The 25,450-nt window shown below is 25.3% G+C and overlaps 2 protein-coding genes across 2 annotated transcripts; both read left to right on the top strand.

Annotated features, from left to right (window-relative positions):
• The first annotated feature begins 398 nt into the window (after window positions 1–398).
• Window positions 399–5,466, top strand: LOC145833054 (fatty acyl-CoA reductase 1-like). Its single transcript, XM_082940253.1, has 11 exons — window positions 399–420; window positions 1,236–1,441; window positions 1,690–1,865; window positions 2,186–2,425; window positions 2,693–2,995; window positions 3,292–3,410; window positions 3,754–3,855; window positions 4,253–4,421; window positions 4,745–4,874; window positions 5,040–5,164; window positions 5,349–5,466. Exons 1-11 carry the CDS (start codon window positions 399–401, stop codon window positions 5,464–5,466), a joined length of 1,710 nt encoding a protein of 569 aa, XP_082796379.1.
• Window positions 5,467–12,348: 6,882 nt separating this feature from the next.
• LOC145833052 (fatty acyl-CoA reductase 1-like) lies at window positions 12,349–17,340 on the top strand. The gene is made up of 11 exons (XM_082940252.1): window positions 12,349–12,360; window positions 12,841–13,047; window positions 13,297–13,472; window positions 13,791–14,027; window positions 14,405–14,713; window positions 15,005–15,123; window positions 15,467–15,568; window positions 15,996–16,164; window positions 16,601–16,730; window positions 16,907–17,031; window positions 17,223–17,340. Exons 1-11 carry the CDS (start codon window positions 12,349–12,351, stop codon window positions 17,338–17,340), a joined length of 1,704 nt encoding a protein of 567 aa, XP_082796378.1.
• The last annotated feature ends 8,110 nt before the right edge of the window (window positions 17,341–25,450 follow it).

Below are 25,450 nucleotides of genomic sequence, written 5' to 3'. Positions count from 1 at the left end.
ATATCATATAAGTAAACAATATACATGTTCAAATATCTTACTTAAACTTTATTACGTAGAAAAGTTTAAAGAGTTTAAAAAAATAATATTTATAAATAGAGTTACGTACACATAAGGTTTAAGTAAGACAAATTTTTTGACCAAATTTTTTTGATATTTAAAACAATGAACTATTTAATATATAAAAAAATTATCTGCTATTATACAACAAGAACTTAATATTTTTCATTTTGATAATAATTTATACTGGTATTGTAGAAGGTGTTTGTAATAGTAGTTTAATAAAACAGATTATAAAACTTAAGTTAATGTTTTTAAACTGTTCCAATTTGTTGATTAATTATTAAAGCTTCAACCATTTATATTACCTTTCATTTCTAAAAAAAAGTGTTTTATAAATGAAAACAAGTTTTGAAGAAAGTTTGTAGCAAGCAAACTAGAATAATAATTTTTTTACAAAGTAATTGCAAAAAGTTCTGATAATTTGTTTGTTTGTGGTTTTATCTACCCAAAAAAGTTTGTTTTTACTTGAATAATTGCTGATTACGGCCAAAACATTAAACAAATTACGAAACGTTACAAACTGATGATCATTGTTTACTAGCTTTAAATTTTCAGTAAAACGCCGGTTGAATATGTTTACTCTTTTTATTTTTTCTCTCTCTCAACAAAAAAAATATATATAAGAGCTCAGTAGGCTTAAAATCAAAAACAATATTCTTGTTAGTTGACACTGCAACTGAAGCAAAAAAACATTATACAAACATGCTTGTAAAGGTAATAGTTGTTGATATGTAGAATAAGAGTTAAGTTTTATTAATTAAAATTTGTTAAACATATATTTTTTTTATACGCTACAGTGAGGCTATATGACTTTTTTCAATTGGCTAGTTTTTTGTTACGACAATCTAACAAAATCAAGTATCTTTGAAACCTAATATTTGTTAACAGCTTAAAAAACTTATTGACAAGTTGTCAAAAATTATTGTTACTAAACTTTACCTAATTTAAATTAAAATTTTATTAAGCTTGGTTGCTTGGTTAATTTCAAAGACATTTTAAACAATTAAAAGTTAAAATGCTTAAAGTAGAATGCAAAAAAAAATAAAATACTTTATTATTATAGAAAGAAATTTTCATAACTGCAAGCTTTACAACGGGTTTCCCTTAATAAAAAATACACCTTATTAACAAAAATTTTTTATACAATGTTGACTACCAATAAACTCAAACAGAACCAACCGACACCCAGTACCAGCCAATCGCTGAATTTTACGCGGGAAAAACCGTGGCGCTGACGGGTGGAACCGGATTCCTGGGTCAGGGGATTATTGAGAAGCTGCTGTACAGCTGCCCGGATGTGAAGAAGATAATCTTGCTGATCAGGAACAAGAGGGGAGTGACTCCCGAAGATCGTCTCAAGTCATTAGCTGATAAACCTGTTTGTTTGTTTTAAAGTTGTTGCTAACAAAAACAAATCCGATTAATAAAATGAACCACAGAAAACAATAAAGATGTTTTCAGAAACAAACCTTTTTTTTTATAGTTAACAAGTTAAAATAGCTTAAAGTATTTTTAAAAGTTTTTTTAATACATCATAACAAACAGTTAGTTGTTTTTGACTGTTGTTTTGTTTTGAAAAACTATATTTTGCTACTCACAAATGTCTTAATTTTAAATATTTTACAGTGCTTCGATCGAGTTAAGAAAGTTCACCCGAGCTTCATGGACAAACTTGCATTTGTCAGTTGCGACTTGGAGGCCAAAGATCTCGGGTTGAGCCGACAGTCGAGAAGATTGTTGAGAAACGAAGTGAACGTTTTCATTCACTGCGCTGCCACATTGAAGTTCAACGAAATTATCAGGTATTGATTGAAGTAATTTGTGATTTTTATAAGTTTTTTATTTTAATTTGGTGTTGCCTATTATTCTATAGTTTAGTTTTATTCTACAAAAACAGATAGAAAATAACTCTTAAAACTTTAGCATGTCCTTAAACTAACTTAAATAAAAATCATTATTAATAATAACAACACCACGTAGCTTTACTAATAAGATTTTTTTAGAATGTAATTATAATTATTTATGCACAAAAAGTTATATTTTCAAACAAGATAGATGAACGTTCAGTACCCCATTAATTACAAAACAGTATCTTAATATAAAAATACTTATCAACAAACAGAATAGCATTCGAGATGAATGTCCAGTGCACGCGGAGAATCGTGAAACTGCTCGCCAGATGTCGCCATTTGGAGTCCTTCGTTCACGTCAGCACCGCCTTCGTCAACTCGCACAACCACTGTGACGTCGTAGAGGAGAAAATATACGGGAGAAAGGTCGACTACAGGAATTTTGAAAAGTCTTTGAAGTTTTTGAACAACGAGCAACTCGCTGGAATGCTGCCACAATTATTAGACGGATTGTAAGTTTTATTATTATTTTTTTATTTTAACTTGGTGTTGTTTATATATTTTTTTTTCTACTTACGACACTTATTTATGCTAAATTAAAAAAACTTGTGTTTTTTGTGGTTCTTTAAAAAAAATTTGCTGTTTGCTTTATATTTATCTTATGAAACGTATAAAACGTAGAAATTTTAGTAAACAATACGAACATTAGTTGCTTTTTTGTATTATATAAAAAAAAAAGTATATATATATATATATTAGAATTAAAAACAAACAAACAGGCCGAACACATACACACTGACGAAAGCTTGGGCGGAGGAGGCCATTATGAACGAGTGTGGAGGAATCCCCTGCTGTATCGTCCGCCCCGGCATGATAACCCCCTCCTTGCTGGAACCCCACCAAGGGTGGATCACCAATGTGTACGGGCCCACCGCCTTCGTCGCCGCCAACTTGAAGGGAATTTGCAAGCTGGCCAACGCCGACAATCAGATAAACGCCGATCTCGTTCCGGTTGATTTCGTCGTGAACGGGTGCATTGTTGCAGCGATGAAAACCGCTGCTGATGTCAACAACCAAAAGAGGTTTGTTTGGATGAGATTTTTGTGGATATTTTTGTAAAGACTTAAAAGTTTGACTGAAAAGCGAGTTCAATATATATATATTTTTTGAAAACATTATTATCGAAGTACTTTATTAAGGCAGCTTAAATTATTAACTTTTGAAATCGTTTTAAATATTTTTCTATCTATTTACTAGCTATCAAGTTCTGCAAAATTAAATTTTTATTTTTTTTATTTTACAAAACCTACTGTCCTCAGATACAATTACAAACTTTAAAGATTTAAAAGATATCTCTTTAAACTAAAAACATTAACAGGTCGAAGCTCGGATTGAGACTAAGTTTGCAATCTTCTTCCATGGATGAAATCAGCTCCGAAGGATACTCTTCTCACGAGTTAACATCTTCTGAAGAATCTGACTCTTCTGTTTTATCAGGTAAAAACTTTAAGTTTTACAAACTAATAAAAACAAACAAGGTTTTAAGTAGTGCTTTAAATTAATAAATTTTTTGCGTCTGTTTTACTAAAGAAGCTTTTGACATAATATAATAATAAACATTGTGAAATGAGTAAGATGAATGGGTTTTTAATTATTTTGTAAAGCGTTAAGACGCATTTACTTTTACTTAACTAGATTTGAATATAATATAAAAATCTAGACAGTATTTTAGCAATATATAAAGCATATTTACTACAAATAAAAAGTTCAAGTTCTCTACAACGTTATTAGTTATAAAAAATTTTAAACATGTTTTATGTATCTGCTTTTGTTCTCACAGATACGGACTCACCTGCTGAAAGATTTGTTAAAAAATCAAAACAAGTTCCTTGCTATCACATTACCACCTGCGCACAAAACCCTTTCCCAATTCAGCATATAGGTAAGTATGTTTAAATGAAAACACACGATCAAGTTAAATTGTGAAAAGTTTACTATATATATTTTTCTGCTTAAAAAAACTTCAACAAAATACGTTCATGTTTTCTTAACTAAATTCAGTACATATAGTTTTAATTTATAAAAGTATTTAAAAAAAATTTCAGTATTTTGAAAGTAAAATAAAATTTCTATATTTATAGGAATATCACTTAATTTAGCACTTTAACTATATTTATTCTAGCAAAGTTTAAAGCAAAGTTTTTTTATTTTAATCCCGAGCTAAATTAGACTTTTACTTGTGTTACATTATATTTTAATTTACTTTTTTTCTTCACCTAATTCCAAAGCTTAAATACAAAAAATTTGTTATACAGTTTTTACTTTAAACATCTTTACAGTCGATGGTCTGCAAATTTGGGGTAAAAAGGAGCCTGCGGACATGATAGCACCCCACAACACGAGCGTGACTTACAACAAGAAATTATACGAAGTGAGGTCATTCTTCAAAGAATACATTCCCAGCTTCATAGTCGACATCTTGGCTCGTTTGAGCGGACAAACACCAAGGTAAGTGGTGTAAAAGTTTTGTTAGTGTAAAAACATAGTTTTTTAATGTGTTTGTTAATGTTACTTGAAATAGTTTTTTGATCATTGCATAGCATGAAAAGTAGTTTTACAAATAAAATTAAAGTAGTTGTTTTCTTTTATTGTATTACCTCATGTTTGTATAGCTTTCGTTAGCTAACCAATAATAAAATATCTTTGTTTTTAGCTACTTGACCGTAAAATTTAATTTTAACATATTCTGAATAAATGGTTTGATATTTAATATGTTTATTTAAAAACTAATTTTGTTTACAAAATGGTCTATCAAAATTATATATTTTCAGAGCTGTTATGATATACAAAAAATTGCGGGCTGGTATGGAAGTTATGGAGCCTTTCTTTATGTATTGCCACGATTTTCAGTGGAAAAAATCAAAAAATTTACTGATGTCCTTGAACGAAAAAGATCAGAAAGTTTGTTGTTTATTTTGAATTAAGCCTTTTATTTTTAACTTTAAAAGAATACACCTGATAATTAAAAAATTATATTTGTAAATATACGCTTGTTGTTAAAAATAATTCATTACTTTATCTTTTTATTTTTTTTTCTATCAATTTCATAAATATACTATTTTCCAGACTTTCAACTTCGATCCGAACAGTTTCACTTGGGAAGAATATATGCGCTTGTACTGTAGAGGCGCGAGAAAATTTGTTCTCCGAGAAAAAACAACAGACGCACAAAATAAAAAGAAAGAGTTCATGTGAGCTATAATAATATTTTTTTTTTATAAAATCTGTATTTTTATTGTAAACGTTCAAATTCATACATTTCTATTTCGTTTAATTTGGTTGAATAATGTTCGACTGTTTTATTTGTTTTTAAATACTTGTTTAACTTTTATTTTGTTTCTAATTTTATCAATATTTAATTATTTTTATTTACAGTGTCGGAACATTCTTCCATTGTCTCGGAGTTACGCGTGAGGTTTGCGTTTCCGCTATGACGTCATCAGTCGGATATACGAGTTGTTTGTGGGACAACACGTCATACTACTACAGATAAAAAATAAACAGTTTTTTTTGAGTAAAATACTGCTTTAGCTTTTCAAATATTTTATTTTACTACTTGCCTTTTAGTTTGATTTTGTTTTTCAACATTCTGAGAATGAATTATTGTTTTGTAAGAATTTAAAATGTAATACTTTACTACATAATATTTTTATACATTATTATTACATTCTAAAGAGTTTGTTCAAAGTATTTTTAATACATTCGTCTTTTCTAATAGTTTGACTACATTCTAAACTTTAAAGGCATTAACAAACTTTTAGTTAAAATCAGTTTTAAACTCAAGAAGTACAACGTTTTTTGAAAAATATTTAAAAGTAGTACTGTGTAATGAATTAAGTTTGCCTTCTTATTTTAATACATTTAAATATACTTTTCTCTTGTCTTTAATTGTTTCTATTTTGCAGCACACAATAAATGTTAACATTTTTAGTTATCACTTTAGTTAAATACTTAAAGCTGTATACAAATTACAAACACATAAACTATAACATACAACTTTACCTTTTTTAAAACCGATAGTTAAACAAATATTAGTAACAGGACTATAAAACGAAATAAAGCAACTTTACAGAGGTTTCAACAGTTTGATAGTTTTAATAAAAGAAAAAAAACTTTGATCACTTATATCGTTCAGAAAGTATACTTAAAACGCGTGTAGCATCAAGTACTTATTTGATATTATAAGTAGTTGAATTTTTATTTGAATACAGATTTTTTTGAAGTTTAATGAAATCTGTTGATTCGCATTTTGGTAAGCATTTAGAATTGACTATATTTGCTTTCCTGAAAAAAAACTTTGTCAGAACACTTATAAAGCATTGTGATGTAAAAATTTACATGCTTGTTAAGTTTATTAGAACTTAAAAATTTCCAGCAAAAAATTAAAGACAGTTAAAAAACATCACTAGTAAATTACTAGAAATGTTTACTTTGTAGACATGAAAAACAAACAATTATATCAAAAGTTCAAGGGTAGATTAACAATCAAAATAAAACGGATGCAGCTAAATTTAAAACGTAAAATAATTTATATGAAGTTTTTCTATAACTACTTTATTATTATAAATACTTTTGATAACATGTGTTAAACAAGCCTTTGATTTGTAAAAAAAATATTTTAAATAAACACGTTAGACTACTTAAATCGTATTTGAAACTAAAGTATTTTCTACTGAATTTTTTAACTCGAGTAATTTTTATTCAACTATAATATCACTCATTTTAAAATCTTTTACCTTTTAAGGTTATTCAAAACATATATATTAGTTTAAGACACATTAAGTTTTAATTTTATAAATCATAAAGTAAAAGAAATAAATTAGTCTTTCGTACACTGTATATCAAGTTAAAACATTTTAAATTTTTAGTTATGCTGCTTAAGTTAACTAGAAAATCTTTGTTAAAATGTGTTAAACAACTTTTTAAGTATCGTGATATCTTATTAAACTGTTCAATTTATGCCTTTAATTAATAAACATTTTACTATTTTAAAACAAAATTTGTAGTTCTTTTATCTATTGTTAAAATTTTAGCTATTTTAAGTTGTAACTATTAATAGTATGTTTTTTTTCTATGTCATTAGATATTTTCTTTTTTAGAAGTTATTAACTAAAGTTTAAAAAGTTTCTGTATCTTCAACATCAAAAACTACGTAGTTACCGTAATAAATACTTTCTTAGTTTTGCTTATCTATTGCTAGAACATTAAATATAATTAGTAATAAAAGGAAGCTTATGCAGTAAAACAAAATATTTAATTCTTAAAATTATTTTTTTTTTACATTTTAATACAATAATTATATTTAAAGATTAAATAAAAAACTATTCAACATAGCAACAACGTTTTTTTAACTTAAGTTGCGATACATTAAAGATTTAATAAAAATTATGACAAAAATAACTTATATTACAACAACTTTTTACGGTAGTTTGCTTTATTAAAATGTAATATTTTAACTGTTAGTAAAAAACAAAGCTATAACTTTCTTGTGAAAAGTTGTATTCGAAAAACAGTTACAAAATAAGTAGTTGAAAAACTTATAAGTGAGCATAAAAAATAATCGAACAATAATTCTTTCTTTTTGTATAAAATAAACTTTTTATTTTTTCTAAATATTTTGTTTTGATGATTTAGTTTGAAAAATTATAATTTCTGGCTTGCAATCATTACAATAAAAAAACAACAGTTTAGATTTTAGTTCTATTTTTAAGCTAACCTGTTCATAAATGTAAGTAAACTTTCAAGGTAAAGAAAATATTACAAATATAATTTCTTGTAATACCAGATAAGCTTGCCGTGTTTATTTTCAGCACAAAAAAAAAACACTGAGTTTATTGTTAAAGCAAACAACAAAATCAAACTTACATCAATTACTTTAAAAATTGGTATTTGCTTAAACTTGGCATTGATGATAAATCATGCCAATATCATATTTTAAAACTGAAATTACATTTGTCTTAAAAAAATGTTTTGATAGTTTAGACTTGCAAATTGCTTTAAATAACGCTTAGACACACAAAACATATAAAAATTTATTTTAAGAACAGTACTAAAACTTGTATAACTTAACAGATTGCTTTATAAACATGTTTTAAAAATATTTAGTACTCTTTTCAAAATTAAAATGTATGCTTACAAATCTTTACTTTCCTATCAATCTTTTTATGCATTGCTAATTGCCCTTGGCATGACGTTAAACTGTTCTGGTGTATGACTCGATAACCGAAAGGTTTTTTGTACACCAGGTCCTTGGACCAAACCTTTTGAGCGTATTTTTTTGTCGTACAATAAAAAATAATATTGTCTTGGACAAGACGTTAAAAAGTATCCAAGTGGTGTGAGACTCGATAAGCAAATAGTTTTTTTTTGGTGCACAAGGTCCTTAAACCAAATAACTTAAGTACTGTATTTTTGTATTTCTTTCGATAAACAAAAGTTTATGACATGTATAATAATAAAAAATATGTTGCTAGTTCTTAAAAAAGCTTTATTTATTAAACTGAACAAATTCTTAAGCCATAGAATATTGTCAAAAAGAATTAATTATACAAAATTCTAAAACAAAAGAAAGGTAAACAGCTTAAAAGAATATTTGTTTTGTTATTCTAAATGCCATTAGTAATTAAACTTTTATGTCATAAATATGTAAAATTTAAAAATAAGTTTGCTTGTTTATTTTTAGTTCATAAAAAATTGATAAAAAACATATTAGTCATGTTTTGGTGTCAATTTCTATAAATGCTGGTTTATAAATAAGTTTTGCTTTTACCTACATAAATAAGACATAAAATACCTAAAACTCCAATGTAAATAGAAACATTGATTTTTGAAAAAAGGCATTAGCTTATGATAACCTGATTTTAGTACATTGTTAAAATAAATCGCTAAATTTATTAGCAAACATTTAATGTAAACTTCAACAGTTATTTTAAATTTTCACTATTTGCTTAAACTTGGTATTGATAATAAACCAGGCCAACATTGCAACATTTGATAATCTAAATTATATTAGTAAAATTAATCTGTTTTGAGGGTTTGTAAAAATTTAAATTTTATTTTATAAAAAGTTAAATAATTTTTTAAATGAATACCATTTGTTAGTGTTCGAAAGGTACCAACGTATAATTGTATAAATAGTGTATTAGCTAGAGTAACAAAATAAAACATAAAAATTTGATATATTCATAATTAAACATTTTATCGAAATTATCTAACTTTTTGAATTTTTATTATTGCAACAACTCATAATCGTTTCATAAAAACAATCTTATTAACTTAACTATATACTTTTAATTCTTTTGAACATTTAGACTTCCCTTGGAATAATATTTACGAGTAAAATATACTTTACACTTTTAAACTTGTGACTATTGCTATTTATTTTTAATAAAAAATTTAAGTCGTTGATTTTATAACTTTTGATTTTATGCTTTGATTTTTGTAAATGTTTATTAATTATATTACAAGTGCTAACAAATAGTATGTAAAAATATAATACTAAAATCGTAGTTTGACTCAAGGTACAATTTATAAACAATTTTTTAATAATAAAATAACTTTTGTTAGAAACTGCTTGAATAAATTTAAAACGGTGAAAGTGATAAAACAAAATTCTTCAGTAAAAACTATGCAGGTAATTACTTCATTATAAAAGTCGTTGTTAATTACATCAATTTTAAATATTTCTAGCAATTTTATTGTAACTACTATAATGAAGTTGTGTTACGTAAAGGTTTTTTGTTAAAAGCCTAATTTAATAATTATAAATTAGTTTATTTTTTACTTTTATAACAAAAAACTCAATAAATTATGTTTTTAGTAGTTGTTGGTATCAACTTAATTAACGTATTATTTAAAAAAAATGTATACAACTAACAATTTATTGTTAGTTTTTGAGTTTTTTATTACTTTTATTTTTCAAACAATTTTACTAAACAATAAATTTTAAAGACTTATATTTATTGATTTCACGATAAGAATTACGATAAGAATTATCAAACAAACTAGTTCTATAAACTAATAACACATGTTTTCCAAAAAAAACTTTGTAAAATACTTGTTGAAACATCTTTTGTCAATATTTCCATGTTTGTTAAGTTTACTAGAATTTATAATTACTGGCAAAAAATAAAGTAAATAACACATCAAAAATTATTTTAAATTTTCTGTATTTGCTTAAACTTGGTATTGATAATAAGCAGGCCGACATTGCGACATTTGTGATTACCGCAAAAAAAATTACCTATAAAATATATTTTGATTATCAAAATTTAATCAAAAAATCGACTGTATTAAATACTTGAATAATGTAAAATCTACCTAAAAAAAACAAATAAGTTTTTAAATGAACAACTTCGGTTAGTGTTTTTAAGTAAGTGTAAAGAATTAAAGTTAAATCAGTATAACTTTAAAAAAAACTTTGTTTATTTGCAATATCGATACATCATTATATAAATAGTATAGAAGTTAGAGTCTTAAAATAAAACATTAATTTAAAAAAATAAAAATTCTAATATTTAATGTAAGTTATTAAAAAAAGTTTTGCATTTGTCTTCACACAAAAACTTTTACGCGAATTTTTCTTATTAAATAATAAACTTTCAGTTTTGTACTAGTTTTAATAAAGTTCATGTTAAACTTGGAAAATTACGGGCAAAGTAGACTTTAGACATTTAACTTTGTGACTACAAATTTTTTATCGCAATTTACTTTCACTTAAACATTCAAGTCGTAAATTTTGTAGTTTTAAACTTTACCCTTTACTTTTTGTAGATATTTATTATTTACATTACAAGGGCAATTACAAGTAAGAGTTAACACACCTTAACTAAAGGTTTACATAGCTAAAAAAATATCAAACAGTTAACTTTGTAAAGCATAATAGTTTATGTGTAAATTGCTTAAAATTAAACAGAAAAAACTTAAAAAAACTCCAAAAAGGTAAAACCTAATGTATTTTAAGTAAATATTATATGAGTAATGGATTAGTAACATTGTTTTGTTAACTAAATCACGTTTAAATAATTATTAGTAGTTTTTAGAAGTAGTTACTTTAAGAAGTTATAACACTTTAGGTTTTTTATAGTTAAAACTAAATACAATCACTATGAATTGAGTAATACTTCTTTTTTAAGCAATAAACTTATTTCAATGTGTCTGTAGCAGTTGTTTATGATAACTTACTCAACGTATTGTTAAAAAAATTAAAAGTCAAATTACAACATTATTAATTTTTAACTTATCTTGTAATTTTAATTTTCAATCTAATTTGAAAAGTTCTTCTAACACATTTTACTTAATAACAAAGTTCATTTACACTTATTTTTTTTACCCTAAGCATGCTTATTACAATGTATTTTCAGCAACTTGTTTAAAAATTTGCTAAATACTTTGTCAAAGTAAACTTTAGGTGCAAACAATTTTCACAGTTTGTTTTAAATTGGTACTGGTAAGATAAAACTTCAATTAAACTTTTTGTGAGCATAGAGTCTTAAAAATAGTATTTATTTTAAATGACATCAATAGTGACGCCATAAAAGCAATAAAAGATAAAAACACCAACGTAAGTATTAGATATACTGCTTGGTAAACTACTTTTTAAAAGTTAAACAAAATATGATATAACTAAACAATATACATGTTTAAATTTCTTACTAAAACTTTAATTCATAAAAAACTTAATTAGTTTTATAAAGTAGTATTTATATATAGAGTTACGTACACATAAGGCTTAAGTCAGACAAGTCTTTTGATTTGAATTATTTGTTCTGATATTTAAAACAATAAACTACTTGATATTTCAACATTTTCTACTATTATACAACATGTATGTAATATTTTTGGTATTGCAAATAATTTGTATTGGTATTGTAGATATTTTTAATAATAGCTTTATAGATTATATTATACAACTAAAACTGGTTTTATACTAATCCAATTTTTGATTAATTTTTAAAGCTTCAACAAAAAAGATATTACCTTTAATTTTGAAAAAGTGTTTCATAGATGAAAACAAACTTTGAAGAAAGTTTGTAGTAACTAAATAAAAAAAAATCTTTTTTCATAAAAAAGTATTGTAAAATCTTCTGATAATTTGTTTGTTTGTGGTTTTATTTATCCAAACAAATTTGTTTTTCCTTGAATATTTGCTTTTTTACTGCAGTTAAATAAATTCAATTACGTTGCACTTTGATGATACTTGTTTACTAGCTTTCAATTTTCGGTAAAACGCCGGTTAAACATGTTTACTCGTTTTATTTTTTCTCTCTCTCAACAAAAAAAATATATATAACAGCCCAGTAGGCTTAAAATCAAAAACAGTTTTTTCTTGTTAGTTTACACTGCAACTGAAGCAAAAACAAAATATCATACAAACATGCTTGTAAAGGTAATAGTTGTTGATATGTAGAATAGGAGTTAAGTTTTATTAACTAAAATTTGTAAAACATATATTTATTATAAACGCTACTGTGAAGCTGTGTTATATATTTTAATTAGCTAGTTTGTTGTAATGACAATCTATTTAATTTTTGTTCATAGCTTGAACAACTTATTGATTAGATAAAAAAAATATTGTTAATAAAATTTACTCAATTCAAATTGAAATTTTTACTAAGCTTAGTTGCTTATATTTATCTATTAATTTTAAAGAATTTTTAAGCTATTAAAGTTAAGTATTTAAAAAGTTAAAATGCTTAAAGTATACTGTGAAAAAGCAAAAATCTTTTATAATTCTAAATGTTGTTATTATAGAAAGAAATGTCTATAACTCCAAGCTTTACAACGGGTTTCCTTTAATAAAAAACTATATCTTATAGACAAATAATTTTTTTATAAAGTGTTACTTATCTATAATAAACTCAAACAGAACCAACCGACACCTCAATACCAGCCAATCGCTGAATTTTACGCGGGAAAAACCGTGGCGCTGACGGGTGGCACCGGATTCCTGGGTCAGGGGATTGTTGAGAAGCTGCTGTACAGCTGCCCGGATGTGAAGAAGATAATCTTGCTGATCAGGAACAAGAGGGGAGTGACTCCCGAAGATCGTCTCAAGTCATTAGCTGATAAACCGGTTTGTTTGATTTAAAGTTGTTACTAACAAAAACAAAGCTGATTAATAAAATAAAAAACAGAAAACAATAAAGATATTTTTAGAAACAAACACTTTTTTTTTTTAAACATAATCATTAACCTTAAACAAGTTTCAAAAAAGCTTAAGGTATTTTTAAAAGCTTTTTTAACACATTATGACAAACAGTTGGTTGTTTTAAAATAATTTATTTTACTACCCGCAAATATCTAAGTTTTAAATTTCATACAGTGCTTCGATCGAGTTAAGAAAGTTCACCCGAGCTTCATGGACAAACTTGCATTTGTCAGTTGCGACTTGGAGGCCAAAGATCTCGGGTTGAGCCGACAGTCGAGAAGATTGTTGAGAAACGAAGTGAACGTTTTCATTCACTGCGCCGCCACGTTGAAATTCAACGAAATTATCAGGTATTTTATTGAAATAATTTGGTAATTTTTTTGTAGTTTTTTTTAAATTTATTATTGTTTTTTTTGTTGTTATTTATTACTATTGACGATACAAAACAGTTATAAAGTATTACTTTAAAACTTTAGTATGTCCTAAAGATAATTTTAATTATAATCTTTATTATTTTTTTAAAACAATAACACATAGACTATATTAGAAAAGAATTATTATTAATTATGCACAATAAATGACAATTTCAAACAAAATAGATGATTGTTCAGTCCTCAATCAAATAACAAAAAATATCTTAATATAAAAACACTTATCATCAAAAACAGAATAGCATTCGAAATGAATGTTCAGTGCACAAGGAGAATCGTGAAACTGCTCGCAAGGTGTCGCCATTTGGAATCGTTCGTTCACGTCAGCACCGCCTTCGTCAACTCGCACAACCACTGTGACGTCGTAGAGGAGAAAATATACAGGAGAAATGTCGACTACAGGAACTTTGAAAAGTCTTTGAAGTTTTTGAACGACGAGCAACTCGCTGGAATGCTGCCACAATTATTAGATGGATTGTGAGTTTTATTGTTTTATAGACATTATAGTTTTATTTTTTGGACAAAAGTTGACATTTTATAAGATATACTTATATGCCACACAAAAAACTTGACAGATATAAAACTTTATTAGTTTTTACACCTAAATACAGTTTAGATTTTTCAAAAGCGTATTCAGTAACACTTTATATAGAGTGAAAAGCTATATAAATTAGACATTTTATTGTATTAGTTCCTATTTTGTAAGATTTTACAACTTTCCCTTTGCAACTAGAAAGTCAACATTTTTAAATGTTATAATCAGTTAACAATAGCACTTTAACTATTCTAATATCTGATTGACCAACTAAACAGAAACTAATAGTTAAAAACGATATTTATTAAAAACAAACAAAAAGGCCGAACACTTACACACTGACGAAAGCTTGGGCGGAGGAGGCCATTATGAACGAGTGTGGGGAAATCCCCTGCTGTATCGTCCGACCCGGCATGATAACCCCCTCCTTGCTGGAACCCCACCAAGGGTGGATCACCAACGTGTACGGGCCCACCGCCTTCGTCGCCGCCAACTTGAAGGGAATTTGCAAGCTGGCCAACGCCGACAATCAGATAAACGCCGATCTCGTTCCGGTTGACTTCGTCGTGAACGGGTGCATTGTTGCAGCGATGAAGACCGCTGTTGATGCCAACAACCAAAAGAGGTTTGTTTGGATGAGATTTTTGTGGATAATTTTGTAAAGACTTAAAAGTTTGACTGAAAAGCGAGTTCAATATATTTTTTTTTTGAAAACATTATTATTGAAGTACTTTATTAAGGCAGCTTAAATTATTAACTTTTGAAATCGTTTTAAATATTTTTCTATCTATTTACTAGCTATCAAGTTCTGCAAGATTAAATTTTTTTTTTTATTTTACAAAACCTACTGTCCTCAGATGCAATTACAAACTTTAAAGACTTAAAAGATATCTCTTTAAAAAAAAAACATTAACAGGTCGAAGCTTGGACTGAGATTGGGATTGCAATCTTCTTCTATGGATGAGATCAGCTCCGAAGGATACTCTTCTCACGAATCAGCATTTTCAGAAGAATCTGACTCTTCTGTTTTATCAGGTAAAAACTTTAAGTTTTACAAAGTAATAAAAACAAACAAGGTTTTAAGTAGTGCTTTAAAGTAATAATTTTTTTTGCGTCTGTTTTACTAAAGAAGCTTTTGACATAATATAATAATAAACATTGTGAAAAGAGTAAGATGAATGGGTTTTTAATTATTTTGTAAAGCATTGAGACTCATTTGCTCTTACTTAACTAGATTTGAAGAAAATATAAAAATTTAGACAGTATTTTAGTAGTATATAAAGCATATTTACTACAAATAAAAAGTTCAAGTTTTCTACAAAGTTATTAGTTGAATAACGTTTAAACATGTTTTATATATCTGTTTTTGTTCTCACAGATACGGATTCACCTGCTGAAAGATTTGTTGAGGAATCAAAACAAGTTCCTTGCTATCACATTACCACCTGCGCACAAAACCCTTTTTCAATTCAGCATATACGTAAGTATGTTTTTATTTAAAAAAAAACACGATCAAGTTAAAAGTTGCTAAAAAGAAGAACTTGTTAAATATCGAAAAGTTTACTATATTTTTTTCTGCTTAAAAAAACTTCAACAAAATACGTTCATGTTTTCTTAATTAAATTCAGTACATATAGTTTTAATTTATAAAAGTATTTAAAAAAATTTTCAGTATTTTGAAGGTAAAATAAAATTTCTATATTTATAGGAATATCACTTAATTTAGCACTTCAACTATATTTATTCTAGCAAAGTTTAAAGCAAAGTTTTTTTTATTTTAATCCCGAGCTAAATTAGACTTTTAATTGTGTTACATTATATTTTAATTTACTTTTTTTCTTCACCTAATTCCAAAGCTTAAATACAAAAAATTTGTTATACAGTTTTTACTTTAAACATCTTTACAGTCGATGGTCTGCAAATTTGGGGTAAAAAGGAGCCTGCGGACATGATTGCACCCCACAACACGAGCGTGACTTACAACAAGAAATTATACGAAGTGAGGTCATTCTTCAAAGAATACATTCCCAGCTTCATAGTCGACATCTTGGCTCGTTTGAGTGGACAAACACCAAGGTGAGTGGTGTAAAAGTTTTGTTAGTGTAAAAACATAGTTTTTTAATGTGTTTGTTTTTGAACAGCGTTGTACATAGTGTGAAAAATTACAACATTTGTAATACAGTTTTCTGCTACAATGTTAAGTTATAACACAATGTTACTTGAAATAGTTTTTTGATCATTGCATAGCATAAAATGTAGTTTTACAAATTTGCTTAAAGTTTTTATTTTTATGTATACTTATTATTTATTTTTTCTGGATAGTTTCTTTTATAATATTACCTCCTGTTTGTATAGCTTTTGTTGGCGAATCGATACTAAAATATCTTTGTTTTTAATTGTTTGAGCACAAATTTTAATTAAAACATCTTTTTTAGCTGTTTTGATATTCAATATGTTTGTTTAAAATCTAATTTTGTTTACAAAATGGTCTATCAAAACTATATATTTTCAGAGCTGTTATGATATACAAAAAGTTGCGGGCTGGTATGGAAGTTATGGAGCCTTTCTTCATGTATTGCCACGACTTTCAGTGGAAAAAATCAAAAAATTTACTGATGTCCTTGAACGAAAAAGATCAAAAAGTTTGTTGTGTATTTTGAATTAAGCATAAATTTTTTTTTTTAACATTAAAAGAAATCACCTGATAATAAAAATTTAAGTTTGAAAATATATGCTTGTTGTTAACAATAGTTCATAATTTTATCTTTTTAATTTTTTTCTATTTTTCCATCAATTCCATAAATTTACTATATTTCAGACTTTCAACTTCGATCCGAATAGTTTCACTTGGGAAGAGTATATGCGCTTGTACTGCAGAGGTGCGCGAAAATTTGTTCTGAGAGAAAAAACAACAGACGCACAGAATAAGAAGAAAAAGTTCATGTGAGTTATAATAATAAAATACATTTTAAAAAAGACTGTATTTTTATTGTGAACATGCAAATTCATACATTCGGAGTATTTTTGGTTTGGTTTGCTTGAATAATGCCTGACCGCTTTATTTGTTAATTAATAGTTGTTAAATTTTTATTCTGTTTTTAATTTGGTCAATATTTAATTATTTTAATTTACAGTGTCGGAACGTTCTTTCATTGTCTCGGAGTTACCCGTGAGGTTTGCATTTCCGCTATGACGTCATCAGTCGGATATACGAGTTGTTTGTGGGACAACACGTCATACTACTACAAATAAAAATAAACAGTTTTCTTTTTTTGAGTAAAATACTGCTTTAGCTTTTCAAATATTTTTTTTACTACTTGCCTTTTAGTTTGATTTTGTTTTTCTACATTCTGAGAATGAATTATTGTTTTGTAAGAATTTAAAATGTAATACTTTACTACATAATATTTTTACACATTATTATTACACTCTAAAGAGTTTGTTCAAAGTATTTTTAATACAATTATCTTTTCTAGTAGTTTAATTTCACTCTAAACTTTAAAGCCGTTAACATTTTTTTAGTTGAAAATAATTGTAACTTTAAGAAATATATTTTTTGAGTATTTCTTTATAAATATTTATTAGTAGTACTGTGTAATGAATTAAGTTTGCCTACTTTTTTTTAATATATTTTTAATATACTTTTCTCTTGTCTTTAAATGTTTCTATTTTGCAGCACACAATAAAAGTATCATTTTTATTTATCACTTTAATTAAATACTTAAAAATTGTATACAAATTATACAAAATTTAAATTAGAGCATACAACTTTTACCTTATTTTTAAAATGTAACCTTTATTTTTATTTGACCTTTATTTAACAAGTTGTGAAAAGTGGGAAAGTCCCCAGTCAGCTTTTAACTAGAAGCAATATCAAAAAACAGCCATTATAGTAAGTATATTTGGTACCTCTCGTATCTTTACGATCTATCGTATCTTTACGCATTTTTTCTGTGGACACAATGTGCGTAAATAAGCGAGAGGTTACTGTAGAGCAGTGCTTCTGAAATGGGTTTCGCGACGCCTCTCAAGGGTTCCGCGAAGCCTTTTTGAAATTTAAAATAGAAATTTGAAAGAAAAAAAAACATAAATCATAAAACTTCAAAAAAATGCAATACATAAAATTGAAAACATATATAATTATAGCATTCATTGATCTGCTTAGTGTGTATCTAGCGGTAGGACTTTTAATGGGTATTTATTATTAATAGGCGTTCTGGTTGCGCAAATTTTTTGAATTTCTATTTTTAGTACAGTCATGAAAATACTGGTATTATCACTGAAGCAAACAATGTAGGAGCAATCAAAACAAATTCTAAATGTTTACACAATAAAACTAAAAAAAAATCTTTATCAGAAACTTAGTTCTGGTATATTATATTGTTTCAAATGCTGTAAAAATGTTTAAAAAGATGTCTATCAGCTTGATTTAAAATTTAATATGTATAAAAGCTTAATTCGTTTTTCACTAAAATTCTTTTGTTTTTTTCAGGAAATATTATATTAAACATTTTATGTAAAATTAATTTAGGGGTTCCGCGAAAAAGTTTAACTTTGGTAAAGGATTCCACCACTAGAAAAAAGTTCAGAAACACTGCTGTAGAGCATATAATTTTATCTTATTTTAAACTGGTAAGTAAAACAAACATCAGTAATAGGATTTTAAAACGAAATAAATCAACTTTACAGAGGTTTCTACAGTTTGATAGTTTTAATAACACAAAAAAAACTTTGATCACTTATATCGTTCAGAAAGTATACTTAAAATGCTTGTAGCATCAAGTAACTAATTGATACTATTAGTAGTTGAATGTTTAATTGAATACAACTTTGTCAGAACACTTCTAAAGCAATGTGATGTAAAAATTTACATGCTTGTTAATTTTATTAGAACTTAAAATTTCCGGCAAAAAATTAAAGATAGTTTAAAAACATCATACGTTAATTACTAGAAATGTTTACTTTGTAGACATGAAACACAAACAATTATATTAAAAGTACGAGGGTAGATTAACAATCAAAATAAAACGGATGCAGCTAAATTTAAAACGTAAAATAATTGATATAACGTGTTTCTATAATTGTTTTATTATTATAAATACTTCTAATAACATGTGTTAAACAAGCCTTTGATTTGTAAAAAAAAAATAATATTTTAAATAAACACGTTAGACTATTTAAATCGTATTTGAAACTAAAGTATTTTCTACTGTATTTTTTAACGCGAGTAATTTTTATTCAAATATAATTTCACTAAATTAAAAATGTTTTAATTTTAAAGGTTCTTCAAAACATATATATTAGTTCAAGACACATTAAGTTTTAATTTTATAAACCATAAAGTAAAAGAAATAAACTAGTCTTTCGCACACTGTATATCAAGTTAAAACATTTTAAATTTTTAGTTATGCTGCTTAAGTTAGTTAGAAAATCTTTGTTAAAATGTGTTAAACAACTTTTAAGTATCGTGATATCTTATTAAACTGTTCAATTTCTGCCTTTAAAAAATAAACACTTTACTATTTTAAAACAAAAAATGTAGTTCTTTTATCTATTGTTGAAATATTAGCTATTTTAACTTGTAACTATTAATAGTAATGTTTTTTTTTTGCTAAGTCATTAGATATTTTAATATTTTAGAAGTTAATAACTAAAGTTTAAAAAGTTTCTGTATCTTAAACATCAAAAACTACGTAGTTACCGTATTAAATATTTTCTTAGTTTTGCTTATCTGTTGCTATACCATTAAATATAATTAGTAATAAAAGGAAGCTTATGCAGTAAAACAAAATATTTAATTCTTAAAATTAAACTTTTTTGTTCATTTTAATACAAGATTTATATTTAAAGATTAAATTAAAAACTATTCAAGATAGCAACAACGTTTGTTTAACTTAATTTTGCGATACATTAAATATTTAATATAAATTATGACAAAAAAAAACTTATATTGAAACAATATTTTACGGTAGTTTGCTTTTATTAAAATGTAATATTTTAACTTTTAATAAAAAAAACTATAACTTTCTTGTTAAAAATTGTATTCGATAAACAGTTACAAAATGGTAGTTAAAAAAATTATAAGTGAGCATAAAAAGTAATCGAACAATCATTCATTCTTTTTTTTTTAAACCTTTTATATTTTCTCAATATTTTGTTTTGATGATCTAGTTTGAAAAATTCTAACTTCTGGCTTGCAATTATTACAAAACAAAACCAACAGTTTAGGTTTTAGTACTAGTTTTAAGCTAACCTGTTTATAAATGCAAGTAAACTTTAAAGGTAAAGTAAATATTACAAATATAATTTCTCGTAATACCAGATAAGCTTGTCGCGTTTATTTTCAGCACCAAAAAAATACAGAGTTTATTATTAAAGCAAACAACAAAATCAAACTGACATCAGTTGCTATAAAAAACGGTATTTGCTTAAATTTGGCAATCTCAATAGATCGTATTTTGATATGTCATTTTCATATAAATATGTTTTGATAGTTTAGACTTGCAAATTACTTTAAAAAACGTTTAGACACACAAAACATATAAAAATTAATTTTAAGAACAGTACTAAAACTTGTATAATTTAACAGATTGCTTTATAAACATGTTTTAAAAATATTTACTACTCTTTTTAAAATTGAAATGTATGCATACAAGTCTTTACTTTTCTATCAATCTTTTTATACATTGCTTATTGTCCTTGGCATGACGTTAAACTGTTTTGGTGTATGACTCGATAACCGAAAGGTTATTTGTACACCAGGTCCTTGGATCAAACCTTTTGAGCGTATTTTTTTGTCGTACAATAAAAAAAAATATTGTCTTGGACAAGACGTTAAAAAGTATCCAAGTGGTGTGAGACTCGATAAGCAAATAGTTTTTTTTTGGTGCACAAGGTCCTTAAGCCAAATAACTTGAGCACTGTTTTTTTTTTATTTCTTTCGATAAACAAAAGTTTATGACATGTATAATAATAAAAAATATGTTGCTAGTTGTTAAAAAAGCTTTATTTATTAAACTGAACAAACTCTTAAGCCATAGAATATTGTCAAAAAGAATTAATTATACAAAATTCTAAAACAAAAGAAAGGTAAACAGCTTAAAAGATTATTTGTTTTATTATTCTAAATACCATTAGTAATTAAACTTTTATGTCATAAATATGCAAAATTTAAAAATAAGTTTACTTGTTTATTTTTAGTTCATAAAAAATTGATAAAAAACATATTAGTCATGTTTTGGTGTCAATTTCTATAAATGCTGGTTTATAAATAATTATTCCTTTTACCTACATAAATATAACAAAAAATACCTAAAATTCTAATGTAAACAGAAACATTGATTTTTCGAAAAAAGGGATTAGCTTATGATAACCTGATTTTAGTACATTGTTAAAATAAATCGCTAAATTTATAAGCAAACAATTAATGTAAACTTCAACAGTTATTTTAAATTTTCAGTATTTGCTTAAACTTGGTATTGATAATAAACCAGGCCAACATTGCAACATTTGATAATCTAAATTATATTAGTAAAATTAATCTGTTTTGAGGGTTTGTAAAAATTTAAATTTTATTTTATAAAAAGTTAAATAATTTTTTAAATGAATACTATTTGTTAGTGTTCGAAAGGTACCAACGTATCATTGTATAAATAGTGTATTAGCTAGAGTAACAAAATAAAACATAAAAATTTGATATATTCTTAATTAAACATTTTATCGAAATTATCTAACTTTTTGAATTTTTATTATTGCTACAACTCATAATCGTTTCATAAAAACAATCTTATTAACTTAACTATATACTTTTAATTCTTTTGAACATTTAGACTTCCCTTGGAATAATATTTACGAGTAAAATAGACTTTACACTTTTAGAATTGTGACTTTTGCTATTTATTTATAATTAAAAATTTAAGTCGTAAATTTTATAGCTTTGGACTTTATGCTCTGATTTTTGTAAATGCTAATTAGGTATATTACAAGTGCTAACAAATAGTATGTAAAAACAATACTAAAATCGTAGTTTGACTCAAGGTATAATTTATAAACAATTTAATAAAAACAAAATAACTTTTGTTAGAAACTGCTTGAATAAATTTAAAAAGGTGAAAGTGATAAAATAAAATACAGTAAAAACTATGCTGGTTATTAGTTCATTATTAAAGTTTTTTTGTTAATTCGACAAGTTTAAGTACTTCTAACAAGTTTTATTGTAACTACTATAATAAAGTTGTGTTACGTAAAGGTTTTTTGTTAAAAACTTAATTATAATTAGTTTATTTTTTATTTTTATAATATAAAACTCAATAAATTATGTTTTTAGTAGTTGTTAGTATCAACTTAATTAACGTATTATTTAAAAAAAAAAGGTATACAACTAACAATTTATTGTAAGTTTTTGAGTTTTTTATTACTTTCATTTTTCAAACGATTTTACTAAACAATAAATTTTAAAGACTTATATTTATTGATTTCACGATAAGAATTACGATAAGAATTATCAAACAAACTAGTTCTATAAACTAATAACACATGTTTTCCAAAAAAACTTTGTAAAATACTTGTAGAAACATCTTATGTCAATATTTCCATGTTTGTTAAGTTTACTAAAATTTATAATTACTGGCAAAAATAAAGTAAATAACACATCAAAAATTATTTTAAATTTTCTGTATTTGCTTAAACTTGGTATTGATAATAAGCAGGCCAACATTGCGACATTTGTGATTACCGCAAAAATATATTTTGATTATCAAATTTGACTGTGTTAAATACTTGAATAATGTAAAATCTACTTAAAAAAAAACAAATAAGTTTTTAAATGAACAACTTCGGTTAGTGTTTTTAAGTAAGTGTAAAGAATAAAAGTTAAATCAGTATAACTTTAAAAAAAACTTTGTTTGTTTGTAATATCGATACATCATTATATAAGTAGTATAGAAGTTAGAGTCTTAAAATAAAATATTTAATTTTTAAAAAACAAAAATTATAACATTTAATGTATTTTATCTAAAGTTTTGCATTTGTCTTCACACAAAAACTTTTACACAAACTTTTCTTATTAAAAAAGATCATTTTTGTTTCAAATACTATTTGATAAAGCTCATATTAATCTCAGAAAAAAAAAACAAGTAAAGCAGACTTAAGACATTTAAAACAGAAAATTAATTTACTATCTTTGTGACTATAAATTTTACATTTATTTACTTTCACTTAAACATTAAAGTCGTAAATTTTGTAGTTTTGGACCTTACCCTTTACTTTTTGTAGATATTTATTATTTACATTACGAGGGTGCAAACAGGTATTAGTAATTTAACTAAAGATTTACATTGTTAAGTCAAATATAAAACAATTAATTTTGTAAAGCATAATAGTTTATATGTAAATTGCTTAAAATTAAACAAAAAAAAACTTCAAAAAGGTAAAAAACTAATGTATTTTAAGTAAATACTATATGAGTAATGCATTAGTAACATTGTTTTTTTTAACTTAATCACGTTTAAATAATTATTAGTAGTTTTTGGCAGTAGTTACTATAAGAAGTTAATATTTTTTAATTTTTTAGAGTTAAAACTAAATACAATCACTATGAATTGAGTAACATTTATTTTTTAAGCTATAAACCTATTACAATGTGTCTGTAGCAGTTGTTTATGTTAACTTACTCAACGTATTGTTAAGAAGATTAAACGTCAAATTACAACATTTACCATTTTATTATTAATTTTAAAGTTAACTTGTAATTTTAATTTTCAACCTTATTTGAAAAGTTTTTAAACACATTTTAATTAATAACAAAATTCTTTTACATTTATTTTTTACCCTAAGCATACTTATCACAATGTATTTTCAGCAATTGGTTTTAAAAGTTGCTAATTTTTTTGTCAAAGTAAACTTGAAGTGCAAACTTACATCAATCATTAAAAAGTTTCACTGTTTGTTTTAATCTTGTTTTGGTAAAATAATTTTACTGTTACACTTTTTGTGAGCATAGAATCTTAAAAATCATATTTATTTTAAATAATATCAATATTGACGTCATAAATACAAAAAACAATAAAAATATCAAATAAGTACTAGATATACTGTTAGATAAACTACCCTTTTAAAATTTTATCAAAATATCATATAAGTAAACAATATACATGTTCAATTATCTTACAAAAACTTTATTATGTAGAAAAGTTTAAAGAGTTTTAAAAAGTTATATTTATAAATAGAGTTACGTACACTTAAGGTTTAAGTCAGACAAATTTTTAGACCAATTTTTTTTGATATTTAAAACAATGAACTATTTAATATAAAAAAATTATCTGCTATTATGCAACAAGAATTTAATATCTTTGATTTTGAAAATCATTTATACTGGTATTGTAGAAGGTGTTTGTAATAATAGTTTAATAAAACAGATTATAAAACTTAAGTTAATGTTTTAAAACTGTTCCAATTTGTTGATTAATTATTAAAGCTTCAACCAAATATATTACCTTTTATTTCTAAAAAAAGTGTTTTATAAATGAAAACAATTTTTGAAGAAAGTTTGTAGCAAGCAAATTATAATAACAATTTTTTCACAAAGTAATTGCAAAAAGTTCTGATAATTTGTTTGTTTGTGGTTTTATCTACCCAAACAAATTCGTTTTTACTTGAATAATCGCTGTTTAACGGCCAAAACATTAAACAAATTACGAAACTTTACAAACTGATGATAATTGTTTACTAGCTTTAAATTTTCAGTAAAACGCCGGTTGAATATGTTTACTCTTTTTATTTTTTCTCTCTCTCAACAAAAAAAAAATATATAACAGCCCAGTAGGCTTAAAATCAAAAACAATATTCTTGTTAGTTGACACTGCAACTGAAGCAAAAAAACATCATACAAACATGCTTGTAAAGGTAACAGTTGTTGATATGTAGAATAAGAAAATAGTTTCATTAACTAAAATTTGTTTAACATATATTTTTTATATACGCTACAGTGAGGCTATATGACTTTTTTCAATTGGCTAGTTTTTTCTTACGACAATCTAACAAAATCAATATCTTTAAATCCTAATACTTGTTTACAGCTTAAAAAACTTATTGACTAGGTTTCAAAAAATTATTGTATCTAAACTTTACCTAATTTAATTTAAAATTTTATTAAGCTTGGTTGCTTTGCCTATTAATTTCAAAAAATTTTTAAACTATTAAAAGTTAAGTATTATTAAAAGTTGAAATGCTTAAAGTATACTGTAGAAAAAAAAAATTATTTTAAATGTTATTATTATAGAAAGAAATGTTCACAATTCCAAGCTTTACAACGAGTTTCCCTTAATAAAAAATTTACTTTATTGACAAATGATTTTTTTATACA

This window comes from Thalia democratica, chromosome 4 (assembly GCF_965202585.1).
Source record: "Thalia democratica chromosome 4, ktThaDemo2.hap1.1, whole genome shotgun sequence".
NCBI lineage: Eukaryota > Metazoa > Chordata > Thaliacea > Salpida > Salpidae > Thalia > Thalia democratica.
The sequence above is the reverse complement of the archived record's forward strand: the minus strand, read 5'-3'. Positions and strand labels throughout refer to the sequence as shown.

What these genes read in the sequence shown, in the direction of transcription:
- LOC145833054 (XM_082940253.1), top strand. Translation starts at nt 399, where the DNA reads ATGAAAACAAGTTTTGAAGAAA. An exon ending in TTGAGCGGACAAACACCAAG is followed by an intron (nt 4,422 to 4,744) that starts GTAAGTGGTGTA and finishes ATATATTTTCAG; the next exon opens with AGCTGTTATGATATACAAAA. An exon ending in AATAAAAAGAAAGAGTTCAT is followed by an intron (nt 5,165 to 5,348) that starts GTGAGCTATAAT and finishes TTTTATTTACAG; the next exon opens with TGTCGGAACATTCTTCCATT.
- LOC145833052 (XM_082940252.1), top strand. An exon ending in AAATTCAACGAAATTATCAG is followed by an intron (nt 13,473 to 13,790) that starts GTATTTTATTGA and finishes CATCAAAAACAG; the next exon opens with AATAGCATTCGAAATGAATG. An exon ending in TTTTTCAATTCAGCATATAC is followed by an intron (nt 15,569 to 15,995) that starts GTAAGTATGTTT and finishes ACATCTTTACAG; the next exon opens with TCGATGGTCTGCAAATTTGG.